General features: G+C 40.4%; 1 protein-coding gene across 7 annotated transcripts in view; it reads left to right on the top strand.

Annotated features, from left to right (window-relative positions):
• ARHGAP12 (Rho GTPase activating protein 12) overlaps nucleotides 1-20,019 on the top strand; it is a 93,855-nt gene that overhangs the window by 31,942 nt on the left and 41,894 nt on the right. For 6 of the 7 annotated variants that reach the window (XM_029237229.1, XM_029237226.1, XM_029237225.1 and 3 more), the window contains exon 4: nucleotides 13,749-14,012. The exons of the other annotated variant lie outside the window; for it this stretch is intronic. In XM_029237229.1, coding sequence (XP_029093062.1) covers nucleotides 13,749-14,012 — 264 coding nt within the window. The remainder of the gene's footprint in view (nucleotides 1-13,748; nucleotides 14,013-20,019) is intronic. 7 annotated transcript variants of the gene reach the window in all.

The following is a 20,019-nucleotide window of genomic DNA, read 5'->3' as shown; positions in this document are numbered from 1 at the left end:
TGTGTGTGTGTGTGTGTGTGTGTGTGTGTGTGTGTGTGTGTGTGTGTTTTAATTTTGCGATACGCGGGCCTCTCACTGTTATAGCCTCTCCCGTTGCAGAGCACAGGCTCCGGACGCGCAGGCTCAGTGGCCATGACTCACGGGCCCAGCCGCTCCACGGCATGTAGGATCTTCCCGGACCGGGGCATGAACCCGTGTCCCCTGCATCGGCAGGCGGACTCTCAACCACTGTGCCACCAGGGAAGCCCCTGGTGTTTTTAAAAAATAAATAAATTTATTTATTTATTTTATTTTTGGCTGTGTCGGGTCCTCGTTGCTGCGTGGGCTTTCTTTTAGTTGTGGTGAGCGGGGGCTACTCTTCTTTGTGGTGTGTGGGCTTCTCATTGCAGTGGCTTCTCTTGTTGCAGAGCACAGGCTCTAGGCACGTGGGCTCAGTAGTTGTGGTTCACGGGCTCTAGAGCACGGGCTCAGTAGTTGTGGTGCACGGGCTTAGTTGCTCCACGGCATGTGGGATCTTCCCAGACCAGGGCTCGAACCCGTGTCCCCTGCATTGGCAGGCGGATTCTTAACCATTGTGCCACCAGGGAAGCCCCTTACGTAGTGTTTTGATCTTCTTTCATGCATGTATGTATGTGTGTGAAAGTATACACATATTTTTATATGTATAGATTCATATTATATGTATTTTAATACCTATTTTGAATATTTTTTAAAGGAATTCAGGGCTTAAGTATTTCTTGCTGGGCAATCAAAATGATGGTAAATCATCAACTTTTTATTCACTTTGTATACTTAGACCTTCTTTCAATATAGCTTTAAGGAAGTAATGCTTTAAAACTTATAACTAACACTCAGTTTGGAATTAATATAATAATAGATTATCCAAGGAGTTGTATTACAGTGTTCTCATGCAGACTTGTTAATGAATTAGGACATGTGGTAAGTTAGAAACCCATTTATTTAGTTGTATTTATTCGAAATAACCATTTATAAATTATTTTACTTAGATAATGAAAGTTTTTCAAAATATTTTATTTCCAGAATCTTATTTTTGAAAAGCAAAAAGGAATAGTCATTTGTCAGAAAATTAGAGGAAAGATAGTATGTCAACCCTTTAAATGTATCCCATATTACTATGGATTAATTTTGTATCTTTTTGAAATTATTATATTTTTTGTTGTTGCCAGATACCTCAGCTTCTCAGCTTAGATTTGTACATGTAGTACATGCTTTCAGTAATTAAACACAGATGCATTTGTTTTTCCTTTGTAATTGTACCATAAACTTTTACCTTCTAGAAATTTCAGCAACAGAGTATTCTTTAGTCATCCCCTGGGTGCTGATCCTAGAATTACCATTCAAGTTCGCAGGGAGGGAGATTTGTAATAATGGATGGCAGTGCACCAGGCCATCGCACTGTTGCTTCATCAGCGTAAAATAGGAACTAAGTCCTGTTACCTCAGCATCATGTCCTGCTGAGGAATTCTGTTTGCTTAACTAACCAAGGACAGGCATCTCTGGTTGAATACTTTTAACACAGATTGATAATGAGGTTTCATCAATAAATATTAGTATCTAGCAGCTATCCCCTTTACCTTTCTACTTAAAACATACTCTGGACTGGGAAAGCAGTTACTGGGAAAACAGAAATCATTAGAGTCTGAGTCAGGGCTTGAGAAGGGATCTTCAGTTCTAGACTTTGAAAGCATGTGATAATTAAGACGTAGTCTTGCTCTGAACTCTTCAGGGGCCTACAGTTTACTGGGAGGCAGAAGAACAGCAATCAATTACTGTGGGGTGTGCTGGGGACGGTTAGTACAGGGGAATACGAGGTGCTGCCAGCCGGCCCTATTTGGTCTAGCAGCCACTGGCCAGGTGTGGTAACCGCACCCTTCGAATGCGGCCAGTGAGGCTGAGGAACTGAATTTATTTTATTTTATTGTATTTCAGTTACTCCAAGTTAAAATTTTAAAACTCACACTTGATTCATTTATGGGAAAACTTTTAAGACTGTTTGGAATCATTTGAGTCTGTGAACCTATTTTTCAACTGTAAATTTTATGAAATCTGTATACAGATCACGTATTTTTGATGAAAGTTTAGGATCTGAATTGAGAGATGCTATGAAATACATGCTGGATTTTGAGGACTTAGTCCAGAAAAAAATAAAATATCTCAATAATTTTGATATTCATTATACAGTTAAATGCTAATATTTTGAATATTAGGTTGAATGAATGAATGTACTATTAGAATTCATTTCACCTCTTTATTTTTACCTTTTTAATGTGGACATTGGCAAATTTTAAATCACCTGGCTCATGTGATATTCGTGTTAGCGCTGCTCTAGAGGCACAGGTAATCTACGAATTCTGCCCTTGAGGTATAGAGGGGCATCTCAAAGAGAAAGTGACCTTTGAACCAACTTGTTATGGTTTATATGTGGTTCACGGGTTGGTGGTTGGGAACAGTATGTTGTAGATAGAGGGATAATGATTTGAAGGTGTAAAAAGGGAAAATAGCATGACATTAATAGAATTGTGAGTAACATGGGGGTTTTGGACAAAGAATGTAAAAACAGTCGCAATAAAAGGCAGAAAAGATTGTTTGGGACTGAAGTTTTTAGGAGCCTTCAATTCTCTGCTGTGATATTTGAACTTCTACAGTCAGTGAAATATTCATTGATGTTTTTGAAGTGGGTGAGTAAGGAGATCAGATTTGTTTTTGGAGAATAACTCTTGGGACTGGAGGGTCAGTTCGACAAGGTGAAGAAGTGGGACTTGTCCTCACTTATTCACCACCTCGATTAAGGTGGTTGTCTTGGGATAGGAGAGGAAGGAATTCAAGACAGAGTAAGGGGAAGAGTTAGTAGAAGCTCATTGGGGTGAAGAGAAGAGACACAGGGTGACTTTGAGATCTCCCCCGAGGAGCTCGTGATGCCGTTGTTTGAACTGGTGAGGATACTAGGATAGTGTGTTACGGACAGAGGTTGAGCCGAGGAGGTGATGAGTCTGAGCGTCTGAAGGGTCCATGCTGGGAGGTCTTTCACAACACATCTGCTGTGCAGGGGAGGGAGGTGGGTGTTTGAGAGAGAGTTTGATGTTTTTGAAGCAGTGGAGTCAGTTAAGATTTCCCAGGGAGACTGTAAACACAGGAGTAGGAAATTAACTTTAGTGCATGGATTTCCTGATAGCTTCTTTAGTTCTATAAAGGTAATTTTCCTTTAAGAACATCCTGAGCGTTTACCGTGTGCGAGTGCTGTGCTTGGCGCCAAAGACGAAGCGAGAAACCAGGCAGACGTTTCTGCTGAAAGGTGATCAGGCTCCAGAGGGAAAGGCCGGCAGCCCATGTGGGATGACACTGCGGTGTCGTAAGGTCCACGACAAGCTACAGGGTAGTTGGGCCCAGGAAGGGCCCATGTGAGGACAACAGAAGCTGACACTGGAGAGCTGTGGGCTTGATCTCCAAGGGGAAGTTTGTCGCTTGTCCCTTTTTGGCAGATCTTTTACTTATGATAAACCTCCCAACTGTACACACACCCCCTCACGACTATGTATGTGTTGGGCTCCAGGCCCCTGGGCTCTTCACTTGGTGACTGTCAGCTGCTATCTACCCACCCTGTAGGTCCAGAGTCTTGAACCACAGCGATTTCTGTTGATGGCGTGGCCCGGTTGCTCTGTTGGCAGCAGTTACGGCAGGTTTGGTGGCACAGAAATGACTCCAGTGTGTTTGTGTGGTTCCCAGAAACGAGCATCCGTCAGGCCTCCGCGCCTTCCCGCCTGGGACCTGCCTTGTTTATGTCTGTTGGGGAGGAGGCGTAAGTGACGGACCTGTGATGATGTGAAGGGCTCCTTCAGGTCGTTGGCCACGGTCCATGGAGCAGGGGGAGGACAGAAGCCAGGTGGAATGGGAACCTTTAGTAGCTGAATGTGAGACAGCAAGCCCCGGAGGAGTTGGGCAGCCTTGGGTTGCAATAACTAGAAAACCAGTAAGAAAAAGAATTTATTTACCATGAAAATGATATCTGTGAAAGCTTTTCACAGCACTGGATTCACTTAGCTACCAGTTATGTTTCATTATTGAAAGACTGTGCTTCATTTCCTTGTGTTATGTCAGCTTAAACACCTAAGACCGTGAGTGTTCTTGGAGGGTCCTCACCACTTCTTGGCGTCCCTGGCTCCCTCCTGCTTTACTTAAAGATGCAGTTAAACCTGCCGGGAGCCTCTTCCCGAGCACCCCATCTCACCCTCTTCTCTCTATTTATTGCTGCTCCTCTGTATAACTCTCAGCTCCTGCCCCTGGAGTCGTGTTCTGCCTGTCTCTTCCTCTTTGCTAGGCTGCTGGCCCTGAAGGACAGGGACTGTCTTATGTTCATCTCCCACCTGGCTCATAATTAGTTCTTAAACGATAGTTAAATAGGTGAGTTGCAGAAAATATCAGAATACTGTACAGAGCTTGAAATCTCAGTGCAGCCATGCTTTAAGATATGAACACTTCAACTTACAAGTGTTTGTATTTAAAAATTATTAAACAGAGGGTAATATATTTCCCTCCTTCCCCTAAAATTTGACTTTAAGTGAGAATATAGTCTTTTGGAAAGTTGCATTTTCCAGTTTAAAGTTGATGTCCAGGGCTTCCCTGGTGGCGCAGTGGTTAAGAATCCGCCTGCCAATGCAGGGGACACGGGTTTGAGCCCTGGCCCGGGAAGATCCCACATGCCGTGGAGCAACTAAGCCCGTGCGCCACAACTACTGAGCCTGTGCTCTAAAGCCCGCGAGCCACAAGTACTGAGTCCGTGTGCCACAACTACTGAGCCCCGCGCACCTAGAGCCCGTGCTCTGCAACAACCTAGAGCCCGTGCTCTGCAACAAGAGAAGCCACTGCAGTGAGAAGCCCACGCACCACAATGAAGAGTAGCCCCCACTCGCCACAACTAGAGAGAAGCCTGCACGCAGCAACGAAGACCCAACGCAGCCTAAAATAAATACATTTAATAAATAAATAAATAAAGTTGGTGTGCAATTTTCACTTGTGAAACTGAAACAAATTTCAGTCCTATTTTAACTGAATATTGGCTTGTTGACCATATTTTTTCTTTTTGTCCTCCTTCTGTTAACTGACCCAATGTTATTATAATTAGCAGTTATGGTAAAGCAGAGTTTAAGCAGGTAAATTACCAAAGGCACATAAATGTCATTTTCCCACATGAATTAAAATAGAGTTTAAAAAGTAATTAGAATTCCATTTTGGAGTTTGATACTTTGGTATCAGAGTATATACTTTGGTATATACTTTGATATATGTTTTTTTCCCCATGAACCTAAATCTAAAGGTATGATTATAGGCTGCAGGGACTGATTATTCCATAATATAAATTACTGATTATTCAGTAATATAGATATAATTTGGCATTTATGGTAAGGTAGATATAATACTTAAGTATTAGTACAGAGTAGCATATGCTAATTAAGAAACAAGAAGTGTAGCTAATATGTATTCTCCTGTTCTCTGAAGTTTATTTTAGAAACAGTGACTGAATGTCAAAAGTAAAGAGGGCCAAATCTCAGTATTTCTGGTATTAAAGTAAGAATTCAGGTACAATCGAAGTTTAAAGTTACCTTCTTTATATATGGCTCCCCAGTTTTTCCTTTCTGTGGATAGTGGGAAGACTATTTTTGTCTGCATATAGATAGAAGTGGAACAGGCCAGGTCTTTTTTTAAATATTAAATTGGGTCATGTGCAGAGGTACTGGTCCCAGTTAAGTTGTTAATTAATGACAGATATGACCCATAAAATTAACTTTGTTTCTGTGTTCTCCTTTTAAAGATTTTTTTTTTGGTATGAAAAATCCACTCATTTTTGTTGGTGACAGTTCACGAACAAGGCTGTTTGTTCAGTTTAAGTGTGTAATAAAGTCTTATAAATATTTGAGAACTAATTTTTATTTGATTCATATATTGGAAGTACTTCTTGTTGCTTATTCTTTTAAGACTTCTTCCCTTGAATTATCTGCAGAGTAAGAAGCTGGTGGTGTGGACTTAAGAATTGTCTTTAAGTTTTTTATGTATTTTGTAAAACAAGTGTATTGGACCAGGGGCCCGGTTTGCCCTAAGTTCATTCAGAAAGATTGAGTATCTTCTGAATAATAGTATACATGAAAATCACATAGGGTACTTAGAAATACAGGTTCTTGACCCCCACCCCCATTACTCTCCACCCCCAGTAACAAGACTTTTAATCAGCACCCCTAGATGAGTCTGTTATAGATGATCCATTGACCATCCCTTAAGAAACACTAGTTTGTATAGTGTTAATACTATTGCTGTCACTTTATGAGTCCAGTAGACTGGACAGATGCCCGAGATTCTTGTCCTAATCAAACTCTATGGGTAGTAATTCTCATTGTGATGAAATTAGGTAATAAAGCACCTAGAAAAAACTATAATTACATTATGTAGAGAAAACTGATTTTTTTTTTTTTTGGCCATGCCTAGTGGCTTTGGAGATCTTATTTCCCCGACCAGGGATTGAACCTGAGCTCTCAGTAGTGAAAACGCCAAGTCCTAACCCCTGGACCACCAGGGAATTCCCGAGAAGACTGATTTAAAAATTTTTTAATTTTAATTTAAAATTTTTTCTTCCAGTTTTAATGAGATATAATTGCCATACAGCACTGTGTAAGTTTAAAGGGGTACATTATAATGATTTGGTTTACATACGTCATGAGGTGATTATCTCAGTAAGTTTAGTGAGCATCCATCTTCTCATATAGATACAAAATTTAAAAATAGAAAAACTTTTCTTTTTGGGATGAGAACTCTTAGGATTGACTTTCTTAACAACTTTCATATGTAACAGACAGCAGCATTAATTATATTTAACATGCTGCACATTGCACTCCTAGTACTTCTTTATCTTATATACCTTTTGATCACCTTCATCCAGTTTCCCCCATGGCAACCACAAATCTGATTTCTTTTTCAATGAGTTTGTTTATTTGTTTGTTTTTGAAGTATAATTGACCTACAACGCAATAATAGGTCCTGTTACACAACATAGTGACTCAATATTTCTATCTTCTCTTCCCTTGTGTGACTTCATGACTATCTTTATTGCTTTATTGCTTTATTTGGATTTCTTTCTCTTTTTTGTGTGTATCTATTATAGATTTTCGGTTTGTGGTTACCACAAGGTTTCTATCTATCTATCTATCTATGATTATTTTAAGTTGCTGATCTCTTAAGTTCCAACACATTTTAACAACCCTGCATTTTTACTCCCCTCCCTCCCAGGTTTACTGTTTCTGACATCGTATTTTACACCTTTTCGTTTTTTGTATCAATTACTTACTGTGGATAAGATGATTTTACTACTTTTGTCTTTTAACTTTCCTACTAGCTTTATATATGGTTGATTTACTACCTTTACTGTGTATTTGCCTTTACCTTTCATAATCTTCGTGTTTCTAGTTATGGCCATTTTCGCTTAGAGAAGTCCCTTTAACATTTCTTGTAAAGCTGGTTTGGTGGTGCTGAACTCTTAGCTTTTGCTTGTCTATGAAACTTTTGATCTCTCCATTAGATCTGAGTGAAAACCTTGCCAGGCACTCATAATGTTTTAGCTTGTTCTTCTTCATACTTTAAAATTTTAAGTTGGAAGTTAGATGCACTTTTATATTTTGCTTTTCTCATTAACCTCATAATTTTTTTTTTTTTTTGGCGGTATGTGGGCCTCTCACTGCTCTGGCCTCTCCCGTTGCGGAGCGCAGGCTCAGCGGCCATGGCTCACGGGCCCAGCCGCTCCGCGGCACGTGGGATCTTCCTGGACCAGGGCTCGGACCTGTGTCCCCGGCATTGGCAGGCGGATTCTTAACCACTGCGCCACCAGGAAAGCCCATCCTTGATTTTTAAATACCATCTTTTCCTGTCACGCTGTCTACTTCTGACTTTCTGTTTCCTCTACTGGATCCTCTTACTTTGCTTAGTACCTTAATTATATTAATTGCATCAGTAGTTGTAATAACACCACCAGAGGTCATCGTGCCAGACCTCAGGCGAAGTTCATGCCTGTTTCCTCACTTTACCTCGTAACGCAGCTGCGTGGTGCTCCCCAGGGGCCTGTCTCCCCCCCCCCGCGCCCCCCCCCCCCCGGGCCCCCCCCCCCCCCCCCCCCCCCCGCCCTCTGTGCGCTCTCTTAAGGTCTGGCCCCACCAGTATGCTGATGACTTTTATGTTTTTAGCACTGATTCTGTACTGAGCTCCCAATCTGGGTACCTGACAGTCTGAGCATTTCCACCTGGACTTGAAAAGGAGTTCCAGCCTCCTACAATCTAAATGGAACTCCTCTGTGTTCCTCTCTTTATCGTGGTCTTCATCTTGACATTATTTAACCCATGGTTAAAGACACACACACCAAAAAACATGCTTCACATAAACAGACATACAATCTGCATGTTAATGTAACTTTTAATTGTTTCCTGCATCTGGCCCTGCTTCTCTATTCCTACTCTTCTTGGCCTGTTGCCTCTCTCATCTTCTGTCTGTACCGACCTCCTAACTGATCGCTGCCTCTAATTGTGTTCATCTAAAATCTGCAGTATTTCAAAATTTTGACTCAGAATATACTTCCTGGCTTAACTTCTCCAGTTATTCCCTAAATGCTGCTGGGTAACGTCTGCTTTTGAACATGACACACAAACTCTCCTTGTTTTGGCATTTGCTTCTCTTTACATCTTTCTCGTGCCTCTCCTCTCACCTGCCCTCTGAGTCGGCATCCTTCCCTGAATGCACCGTGCTTTTCAGACGTTTGTTCTTCTGCCTCCTGTGTCCCCTGCTTTGACCTGGCTAATTCTGATGTATTCATTTCTGAGGCTTATTCCCGTGGTTCCAAGTCTCTTCGATTTTGCTCCTACACTGTGCCATGTGTAGCTCTAGCATGACGTCTGTTATGCATTTAAATGACCTTGTTTCACGTTCTTTTACTACGTTATGAGGTCCTAGAAGACGAAGACGAATTTTTTAATCATGTTCGTAACCTTAGCACTGCTGAGGGTTTGATGTTTAGTCCACTTTTAGTCCTGTCTTAAATGGTGACACAGTTGTGTCCATCCTTGTTCCCAAACTAGAAATGTGAATGATTTCCTAGTTTCCTCTCTTTATCACATGTAACCGTTTCCAAGTCCTTCAGTTTTGCTTTTACTTGGGTATATATGTTTGCATTCTTTTGTTCACTTGTTTGTTCATTCAACAAATTTCCTTCAGTGCTACTGTATGCAAGGCTGTGAACTAACTATACTGTGTGCCAAACATTGCATTGAATTTGTAGAATGTATAGATTAACTTTATGAGAAGGAACACATTTACAAAATTAAGGAATAACAGTTTATCTAGAAGTATTCCTCATTTTTTTAAGCTTATTTTTTTAAAGCTTTTTGTTAAACTTATTAACTGTGTTTTAACAGTTCTTAGTATGAATGAGATTTTAAAAATTCTGTTACAGTTTCTAACTTGTCATTGCTCATATATCAGAAACTGATTAAATGATCTTTTTATCTGGACACCTTATTAAACTTCTAAGTAGTTTTCATGGACTTAGATTTTCAAATATTCATTATGTCAGTGACAAATATCAGGGTTGTTTACTTACTGGGTATTTATGAGTTAACTCATGTTTCGTGTCTCAGTACATTTCATATCTTAGTATTGCACATTTGTTGAATAAAAGCCGTGATACTTGGCATGCTGGGATTTTTCTTTTTTTGACTGGGCTGTGTGGCTTGTGGGATCTTACTTCCCTGACCAGGGATTGAACCCAGGCCCTGGCAGTGAAAGCGCCAAGTCCTAACCACTGGACTGCCAGGGAACTCCCCCTGGAATTATTCTTGACTTTAATGAAAATGCTTCTATCAGTGTCTTGCTGAGTATGATGTTTATTTTGAATAATAATTTAAAAAATCAAATTAAGGAGGCATCACCTGTTCCTCACTTGCTAAGAGATTTATCCTGAATCCATGTTGAGTTTTATCAGTAGCTTTGTTGGTGTCTGTGGAGATGATCAAGTTAATCTGTTAATGTAAAGAATTACAGTAAGAGATTTCCAGAAGACAGACTCCCTTAATATTTCCACTTTTTCCTGATTTATTTAATGCATTGCTAGATTTGAGTGCTAATGTTTTATTTAGTATATTTTCATTTATATTTATAAGTGACATTGGTTTGTACTTTTCTTTCATTTAATTCTCTGCTTTTGTTTCAGAATTATGCTAGCCTTATAAACTTTGTTAAGGCATTTCAGTTTTTTTAAATTGGGAAAACTGTTTAAATTTGAATTGTTTAAACAACAGGAATTAGTTATTTCTTAAAGCTGTAGTACAGTGTGTCTCTAACATTGTTTAGAAAGTTGCTGTTTCTTGGTGTCTTTATTTCCCCAAGTCTAGTGAAGTATCAGGAGCAAAGAACTTTAACACTTGTTGAATTTTCTAGATAAGGTCCTGGGAAATGATTTACTATATAGAATTACTTGTTATACTAACAGGGTTGGTTTTAGTCAGAGAAGCACTGTTATCCAACTAAGTCATCAGGATATGGAATTAGTCTGGAAGAGAAACACATGGAAATCTGTCTTCATGGATAGATTTTCTTCATAGAAAAATGCTGTTTGGTGATAGTCTAAATTCAAAGCTAACATTTATAGGAAAATGGTCTAATTTGTATCACTGATTACAATATTTGCATAATTACCATGTTTAAAAAGACCAAAGGTAACCATTTTATAAATGTATTTAGGTCTCGGGTTAGTTTTACTATTTTCTTTCATTTTTATTTTTCTATTTTTGGCTGTGTTGGGTCTTCATTGCTGCACGCAGGCTTTCTCTAGTTGTGGCGAGCGGGGGCTACTCTTCGTTGCGGTGCACGGGCTTCTCATTGTGGTGGCTTCTCTTGTTGTGGAGCACGGGCTCTAGGCCTACGGGCTTCAGTAGTTGTGGCTCGTGGGCTTAGTGGTTGTGGCTCGCGGGCTCTAGAGCGCAGGCTCAGTAGTTGTGGTGCACGGGCTTAGTTCCTCCGCAGCATGTGGGATCTTCCTGGACCAGGGCTCGAACCTGTGTCCCCTGCATTGGCAGGCAGATTCTTAACCACTGCGCCACCAGGGAAGTCCCTACTGTTTTCTTTTGTAAAGCTTATTCTGTAATTTAGATTCATTATAATTAATTTATAGGCAAATAATATTTTAGCAGTTAAAGTACTTTAATTTCAATAAAACTGATTCAGTGTATCCATCCACATTTCCCTTTTATAAAATTTTTATTAGCATATAGTTGATTTACAGTGTTGTGTTAATTTCTGCTGTACAGCAAAGTGAATCAGTTATACGTATACATATATCCACTCTTTAATTTTAGATTCTTTTCCCATATAGGTCATTACAGAGTATTAAGTAGAGTTTCCTATGCTATGCAGTAGGTTCTTATTAGTTAGCTATTTTATATCTAGTAGTGTGTATATGTCAATCCCAGTCTCTCAATTTATCCCTCCCTCCCCCTTCCCCCTTGGTAACCAAAAGTTTGCTTTCTACATCTTTGACTCCATTTCTGTTTTGTAAATAAGTTTATTTGTACCATTTTTTTAGATTCCACCTATAAGCAATATCATATGATACTTGTCTTTCTCTGACTCACCTCACTCAGTATGGCAATCTCCAGGTCCATCCATGTCACTGCAGGTGGCATTATTTCATTCTTTTTCATGGCTGAGTGATATTCCATTGTGTATATGTACCACATCTTCTTTATCCATTCCTCTGCTGAATTTAGGTTGTTTCCACGTCTTGGCTGTTGTGAATAGTGCTGCTATGAACGTAGGGGTGCATGTATCTTTTTGAATTATAGTTTTGTCTGGGTATATGTGCAGGAGTGGGATTGCTGGATCATATGGCAGCTCTATTTTTAGTTTTTTAAGGAACCTACATACTGTTCTCTATAGTGGCTGAACCAGTTTACATTCCCACCAACAGTGTAGGAGGGTTCCCTTTTCTCCACACCCTCTCCAGCATTTATTGTTTGTAGATTTTTTGATGATGGCCCACATTTCCCTTTTTTAATTCAGTGTTTTCAAGTGTTCATAAAACTATGGGTATATTATAGAAGTAATTGAACATCTGGATAATTCTAGGACTAATATGGCAAAGGTTCTCAACCAGGGGCAGTTTGTCCCCATGAGACATTTGGCAGTGTCAGGAGACTCTAATTGTCACAGTGAGGGGAAGCCACTGTCATCTGGTGGGTGGCAGCTGGAGATGCTAGTGAACATTGTACAATGCCCAGGATAGCCTCCCACAAAAAGAATGATCTCTTCCCAAATGTTAGTGGTGCTGAGGTTGAGAAACCCTCTTGTAAAAGGAAAGATGTATACACAAATACAAACACACAGTATTAAAAAGGCGTTCTCAGACGTGCACTTTTTCTTTCAGCAATTATAATTCTAACTTAATACAGTTTACAATGTCCTTATGCAAAGTGTATGAAGAGTATTCTGCTCTTGACTGACATCTAGTGAGACATTTAAAAATAAAAAGTAAAACTGAAGGTTGAGACTGAATAAGCATGTAAATCAGAGTTACTACTAATTGTTTTTCCAGTCTTAGGAAATTCACAAATAAGTAGACTAGGAAGAGAGGAAAGATTTGTTTATGGCTACTGAGAAATTATAGCTGAGAAGTAGTATGTGGTAAATTCTTACCTGAAGTATTGTATCTCCTTTGTCTTTTACTTATATTCTTGATTTAATATTAGAGCTTAGGATATGAAATCTTTCTTTTGATAGTTTTCTGAATAAATGCTGAGTTACCTGTATGTAAGACTTTTTATATTTTGAAAATTGCCTAAAATCATAGAATTTTAGAGCCAATGGGAACCTAGGTGGTTTAATCCAGTTTCTTCACTTACAGAGATTAAAAAGTTCAGTTTCAGAGATATGAAGTGATCTTTTTTGTTGTCTTACAACTTGTTAGGCCAGATCTTGAACTGGAACCCATAGCTCCTGACTTCTAGTCGAGTATTCTTTCAGGGTGAGGGGAAGTAGTTAAGCACGCTTTAAAAAAAAAAAACAAACTATTTATTTATTTTTGGCCGAGTTGGGTCTTCGTTGCTGCGCACAGGCTTTCTCTAGTTGCGGCGAGCGGGGGCTACTCTTCGTTGCGGTGCACGGGCTTCTCATTGCGGTAGCTTCTCTTGTTGCAGAGTACAGGCTCTAGGTGCACGGTCTTCAGTAGTTGTGGCATGCAGGCTCAGTAGTTGTGTCTCGCGGGCTCTAGAGTGCAGGCTCAGTAGTTGTGGCTCACGGGCTCAGTAGTTGTGGCTTGCAGGTTCAGTAGCTGTGGCTCGCAGGCTCAGTAGTTGTGGCTCACGGGCTCTAGGGCACAGGCTCAGTAGTTGTGGCGCACGGGCTTAGTTGCTCTGCGGCATGTGAGCTCTTCCTGGACTAGGGCTTGAACCCGTGTCCCCTGCATTGACAGGCAGATTCTCAACCACTGCCCCACCAGGGAAGCCCAGGCACACTTTGGATTCTCTTTAAAGCTTATGTTTTTTTTTCAAACAATGAATATTAAAAGTGTTAAATTTTTATTTCCTTATAAAGAATATATACACCTGTATATATGTTTTAAAATGAATTAGTATTTATGTTTATAAATCTCATGTTTAATTTATAAGCGTTATGCCAGTTTAAACATGGATATTTCACATTTTTCACAGGCGACAACACCTCCAAATCAAGGGCGGCCAGATTCTCCTGTCTACGCTAACCTGCAAGAACTGAAAATATCCCAGTCGGCTCTCCCCCCGATCCCTGGAAGCCCAGCAATTCAGATTAATGGAGAATGGGAAACTCATAAAGATAGTTCAGGGCGTTGTTATTACTATAACAGAGGAACACAGGAAAGAACTTGGAAACCCCCTCGTTGGACTCGAGATACAAACATAAGCAAAGGAGATTCCCAGAGTCCAGGAGATCAAGAGGTATGAGGAGTTAGGGGGTCAACCAGTGAGTTACCGAGCTTTTTCTCTTTTTGTTCCTCAAAGAAGTGAATAGGTTTGCTTCTAACCCTTGAAATCTCTAAGATACTAAATCTTTTTTCCACGTTTTATTATATTACTGCTTGTCGCTTCCTAATCTCTAACTAGTGGACAGCGTCTAGCCTTGTAGCATGCTTACTAGTTCCAGAATTAACTGGGTTAATGTTGCCTAGTGGCAGTAGTTTCCCTCATGTGCTAGAAGATACTAATTCAATCATTGTTGTTGCCCAAGGAGTGACATCTTTTAGAAAAAGGAGAGAAAATATGTGACATGATTTAGCCAAACAAATAAAAACAAAGTTATTTAATTGACTCTTTTCTTTATGGTTTGGTGGGACTAGCAAGATACTTGTCAGTTTTTGTTAGAGATACAAGATCACTTTTTATTTCTGTGTAGGGGAAATAAGTATAATTCCTTTGCTGCGAACAAAGGACCACCCTCTAAGTCTGACAATTCACTCTGTATCGTTATTTTCTCCAACACGTGTCCATACTGTCTCCCCACCTGCCTTGGTTTCACTTCCCTCCCACCTCTCCGAGGGTGGTGTGGTGAATTGGCCAGCGGTGTTTTGAGAAACACTCATCTCCGAGGCCTGGAGAGAGTCCTTGGGACTGTTCAGGTGTGCAGGAGAAGCTTGGGTAGCGTGGATAGAATGGAGTTAAATCCTGCTGTTTGGTAGACGGCGGTCCCCGCACCTGCACAGGACACCTGCTCTTAGAGAGAGCAGCTGGCTTGTACAGTAAGAACAGAACTCCAGTTATAGGTAGGAGCTGGAGAAATCAGGTAACACATCCTGTATCTAGCAGAACCTGAAAGCTTTTTATAGTTAATGACCCCTCGTCTTATCCTGTTTTTCAGTTGGTTATTTATAGCTTTGCTTTGGTGGTAACTTGTACTTTTAGTATTCAGGAATGAGGTGGGAGGATAGTGAGAAGTTGTTCATGTGTTACTATAATAGGAAAATGTTAGGAAAGTGATTTGAATTTGTGTGTCCAGAAAGATTTGAAAATAAGTTGTCCTGTGTATCAATAATAAAGTAAAATCATATAATTTGGAAGAATTGGGGTAAGGGCTAAATTGTAGAATAATTTAAAGAAATTTGAAGTATACATGGGAACTTCAACAACCCTTCTTAGCTTTCTGTTTCAGTGACTAGATGAGAGTGGTTAGTGTTTCAGAATGTGAGCTCACACCACTCCCTCTCTGCGGGTATTGTGTAAAATAGGTATTTCCAGAGTGGCTGGAGCATATCTTCCAGTAACTTCTTGAGAAAGGTTGTGCATGGGAGGTAACATTGAGACTTTGTGTGTGAAAAAGTCTGTATTCTGCCCTCCTATTTAATCGATAGTTGGCCTGAGTGAAGAATTCTAGGTTGGAAATCATTTCTTCTCACAGTTGCAAGGCATTTTGAACTTGACTTTATGGCGATCTCGGTCAGCTGCGTGTGGGATGTCTCCAGTGTTGGAACCATTCGGTCTTCCCTTTCAGACTGACTCGTCTCTGCAGAAGTCTTAACACCTGGACAGTAAGGGCCGCCTGGGTCTTGGTACCCGGCATTTCATTTGCACATAGTTCCTTAGTCTCCCCTCTTTCTGTTTGGTACCTGCGTCCTAGTCGTGCCTGTTGTCTTCCAACTCAGAATCCCTCTTGATAGGGAGTAAAACCCTACACTTGGGCTGGAATAAGGGAGGGGTGCACACCTAGTGGCCAGGCATGAGGAAGGGGAGTCTGGCGATTTCAGTCCTCAGTTCAGTACCCTCGGTTCCAGGAGGACCTAATACTGTCACTTCCTGGGCCGTTTGAAGATTTCGCTCTGCAGACCTGTTGCATTTCGTCTTCCCTCCCCGGCACCCATCCCCCCGACCAGTTTAGATTCTGCTTTCTTTGCGGATAATTTAGGTGTTTGTTCATCTGCTTCTCAGCCTCCAGAGTTCTGTGGCTGTTGTGTCTCCTTGTGTTCTCCCTGTTCTTGGCGGTTCGGGTCTTTTTAGGCTTGTTTCGATACTTTTATTTCAGTAGGGTTAGAGAGGGAGCAGATGCTCGCCCTCTCATCCTAACCCAGAAGTTTGTTATTTCAGTGGTTGCCCTAGCACAGTGGTTCTCACGTGGGGCAGTGTTGTCTCCGGGGGGACCTAGGCAATGTCTGGGGGTATTTTGGGTTGTCACAACTCAGCGAGGGCTACTGGCTCCTCGTGGGTAGAGGCCAGAGAAGCTGTTGAGCATCCTGTGATTCACAAGACAGCTCCCACCGCGAGGCACAATCTGGCCCTGACGGTCCACGGTGCTGCTGATGAGAAACGCCTCCGTAGGAGTTGTAACTTATCACAGTCTGCGGTTAATCAGCTCTTCTTGCTCCTTTTGAAACCGTACAGGAACTCTACGTGCAGCGGTGCTATTGTTGTCTGTTTTATTTCTATTTTTTAGCTCCCTTACTACTTGTTCTACATGGTGGCTCAAAATTTATCCTCATACGTACCACTTTCTTTTTTCACATTTCTTAGGCAAATTAGGTTACCTTGGATAACTTTATACTGTCTTAAGTACCTACTTTTAAATTTTCTTAGTGAGCCTCTGTTAGTGATAGAATCTTAGTTTTCATTTGCCTGGAAATTTGTTTTTCATCCTTACTTTTGAAGAGTATCTTTACCTGGTGCACAGTTCTAAGCTGATGGCTTTTTATTTTTCCCTTGTTCGTTGAAGACTTTATTCTCATGTTTTCTGGCTCCCATTGTTGATGTGGAAGATTCAACTTGTAGATCCCTTCCTGTGGGTGGCTTTGAGGATCTCGTGTCTGTAGTTTCACTATGATGTGATTCGGTGAAGTTATCTTTTTTATTTCCTTCCGGGGCTTTGTTGGGAATCCCAAATTTGAGGCGTTCCGTCTTTGATTAGTTCTGGAAAAACTCTTAGGCATTGTCTTTATACAGCTCCTGTCCCATTTTCTCTTTCCTCTTGTTTTGGGACTTTGGTTAGATGAACAGTTAATCTGCTCGCTCCGTTTATCATGTCTCTTGATTTCCCTTATACTTTAACATTTTATTGCTGTGTCTCTCTCTGCTTGTTCCCAGTCATTTCCAAGTCAAGCTCCTGTTTGCTGTTTTTCTCTTCATCATATATGTTTGTTTGATATTAAACCAACCCTTGAATTTAAAAAATGTGTTATTTTAAATTTGTTTGGGGAGCTTCCCTATCTTAATTACTTTGAGAAGTTTGAAACATACAAAAAAAGTAGAAAGAATAGTATAGTGAGCTGCCAGGTACCCTTCATCTGGATTTACAAGTTGTTAACACTTTACCACATTTGCCTTGTTACTTTCTCCCTCCTTTTACCCTTCTAATTCTGCAGTAATTTTTTTTTTCTGAATCATTTGGACCAGACAACATAATGTTTTATTCTTTAAGTATAAGGACTGTTTCCAGCAAAATCTTTTTTTATGTGTGTGAAAAATACTTTATCATACCCAAGAAATTTAATATCAGTATATTATTTAATACAAAGGTAATGTTCGTGTTTCTCACTTGTCAACTCATATCCTTTATAGTTTTTTTCCTGCAGTGAAGGATCCAGTGAAGGATCATATATTGCATTTATTTGTCATATCTTTCTTAAGTCTTATTTTCTACTTTATTTTTGCTAATTTCAGTATATAGTCTTTAAGAGTCTGAATATGCTGTTCTTCTGCTGACTCTCACTCATGGTGTTTGTTTTACATCGTGTGTGTGTGTGTTTTTTTGTTTTTTTTTTTTTTGCGGTATGCGGGCCCCTCACTGTTGTGGCCTCTCCCGTTGCGCAGCACAGGCTCTGGACGCGCAGGCTCAGCGGCCGTGGCTCACGGGCCCAGCCGCTCCACGGCATGTGGGATCTTGCCGGACCGGGGCACGAACCCCGTGTCCCCTGCTTCGGCAGGTGGACTCTCAACCACTGCGCCACCAGGGGAGCCCTGTGTGTGTGTTTTAATGTGAGATTATAGTTGTTGGAAATTCATATAGAGCAAGTTTAACGCTAGGGTTGAAAGTTTGTTCCTTCAGAGAGGATTTGCTTTTGTTTCTGCCAGGTGCCTGGGGAAACTAGTATGCTGTGAACATGTGAAACTAAATTTTCAGTTTGCGTTTTCACAGGCCACCTAGGTAGTAGTAATTTTGGATTGCATGAAGAGTGGCTTGTTGCGTTCTCCCCCAGCTTCCCCTGATTAGTCCTGTGATTTTCCTAGCATGGAATAAAGGGCCAAGATTTGTTTCTGATTCACCCCATAAACTGCAGGTATAATTCTTTGGGGTCCCCTTTCTTTCTTGTGGGACTCACTGCCTTAGGTTGTTCCGCGTCCTATTCCCCAGCACTTCTGCATGGCCTTGAAAACTAATGTTCTATTTCAGGATTTGGCAAATGCCATCAAGGAGAAAGCTGCCTTTTTATTGTACTTACCTTTCTGGATTCTTCTTCTTCTTCTTTTTTTAAAATAAATAAATTTATATATTTATTTATTTGGCTACGTTGGGTCTTCGTTGCTGCACGCAGGCTTTTCTCTAGTTGCGGCGAGCGGGGGTTACTCTTCGTTGCGGTGCACGGGCTTCTCACTGCGGTGGCTTCTCTTGTTGCGGAGCACGGGTTTTAGGCACGCGGGCTTCAGTAGTTGTGGCTCGCGGGCTCTAGAGTGCAGGCTCAGTAGTTGTGGCACATGGGCTCAGTTGTTCCGTGGCATGTGGGATCTTCCTGGACCAGGGATCGAACCCGTGTCCCCAGCATTGGCAGGCGGATTCTTAACCACTGCGCCACCAGGGAAGCCCTCCTTTTTTTTTTTTTGATGGTTGAATAATATTTTCCTGTACAGATTGCCTTCTTTTACTCTGTTTCTAAAAGATTTTATTGTACCTCTCCTATATGAGCTTACATTTTAAGTGGTCTCAATTAAAATAAATCCTGATGTTTGAGTTAGGTTTTTCATTTTTTAAAAACGTTACTGTAAGACGTTTACGTAACGTCTTACAGTAACGTTACTTACGTAACGTTACTGTAAGTCTTACACTCTACGTAAGACTTCTGTTAAGTTGTCTATGTCAGTTTTTGTGAACATATTGCTAACATTAGGATGTTTACGTATGTTATTTCTACAGCATTGAGAATCTACACATCTTAGTGTTTCAGACCAAATTATGGTAGAAAATCCAGTCTGATTGAGTAGATTTAATTGTAGAAGATATTTTACCTGAACGTGACCCTGGAAGGGTCATTTGCACATTAGAGTTAGCCTAGTAAATATTACATACTGAATTTCTTAATCTTTCTGTATTGTGTTTTGTATTTTCTCAATATTATTTTTTCTTCTTTCAAAGTGTAGTTTTGAATAGTTTTAAGAAGTATTTGGTTGAGTGAGTTAGGAAAACTTGACAATAAATTAGAACATAAAATATAGTGTTACAAAGCTAGTGTCTTTTCTCCCCCCATCTCCATCCCACACGCTTTAAGAAAATAGTTCAACATATATTGAGCACTTTTTGCGGGGCATTTGGCTAGGAACTTGCAATAAATCGGTGAGAAGTTTCAAGAATCTCAGTCTAATGAAGTGCCCGCACTTCTTGCTTTGCTTACACATAGATGTGTGTACACACACACACACACGCACCCCTGTCATTTTTTAACCTGATTTCAGTTCAAAAGCAGCATTAAATAGAAGGTAGCATTTTATCTCTCAGTCTGAAAACATTGTTCTCAATTTCATTATAGTAAATTTTTCTAGGCTTGCATTAATGCGATAAAATAACTTACTAATTTCACCTTACCACTTACAGTATACCATTAAAAAGACTAAACAATTTGTTTTGAAAACTAAATATTTAAATATATTCAAGATATATTAGTATGTATAGCCAGATAAAGTGAATTGCTTAGATTTTCAACTGCTGCACACACACACACACACACACACACACACACACACACACACACACACA

The sequence above is a fragment of the Monodon monoceros genome, unplaced genomic scaffold (genome assembly GCF_005190385.1).
Source record: "Monodon monoceros isolate NGI ecotype Baffin Bay Population unplaced genomic scaffold, NGI_Narwhal_1 Super_Scaffold_21, whole genome shotgun sequence".
NCBI lineage: Eukaryota > Metazoa > Chordata > Mammalia > Artiodactyla > Monodontidae > Monodon > Monodon monoceros.
This window is presented reverse-complemented; position numbering and strand designations above follow the sequence as displayed.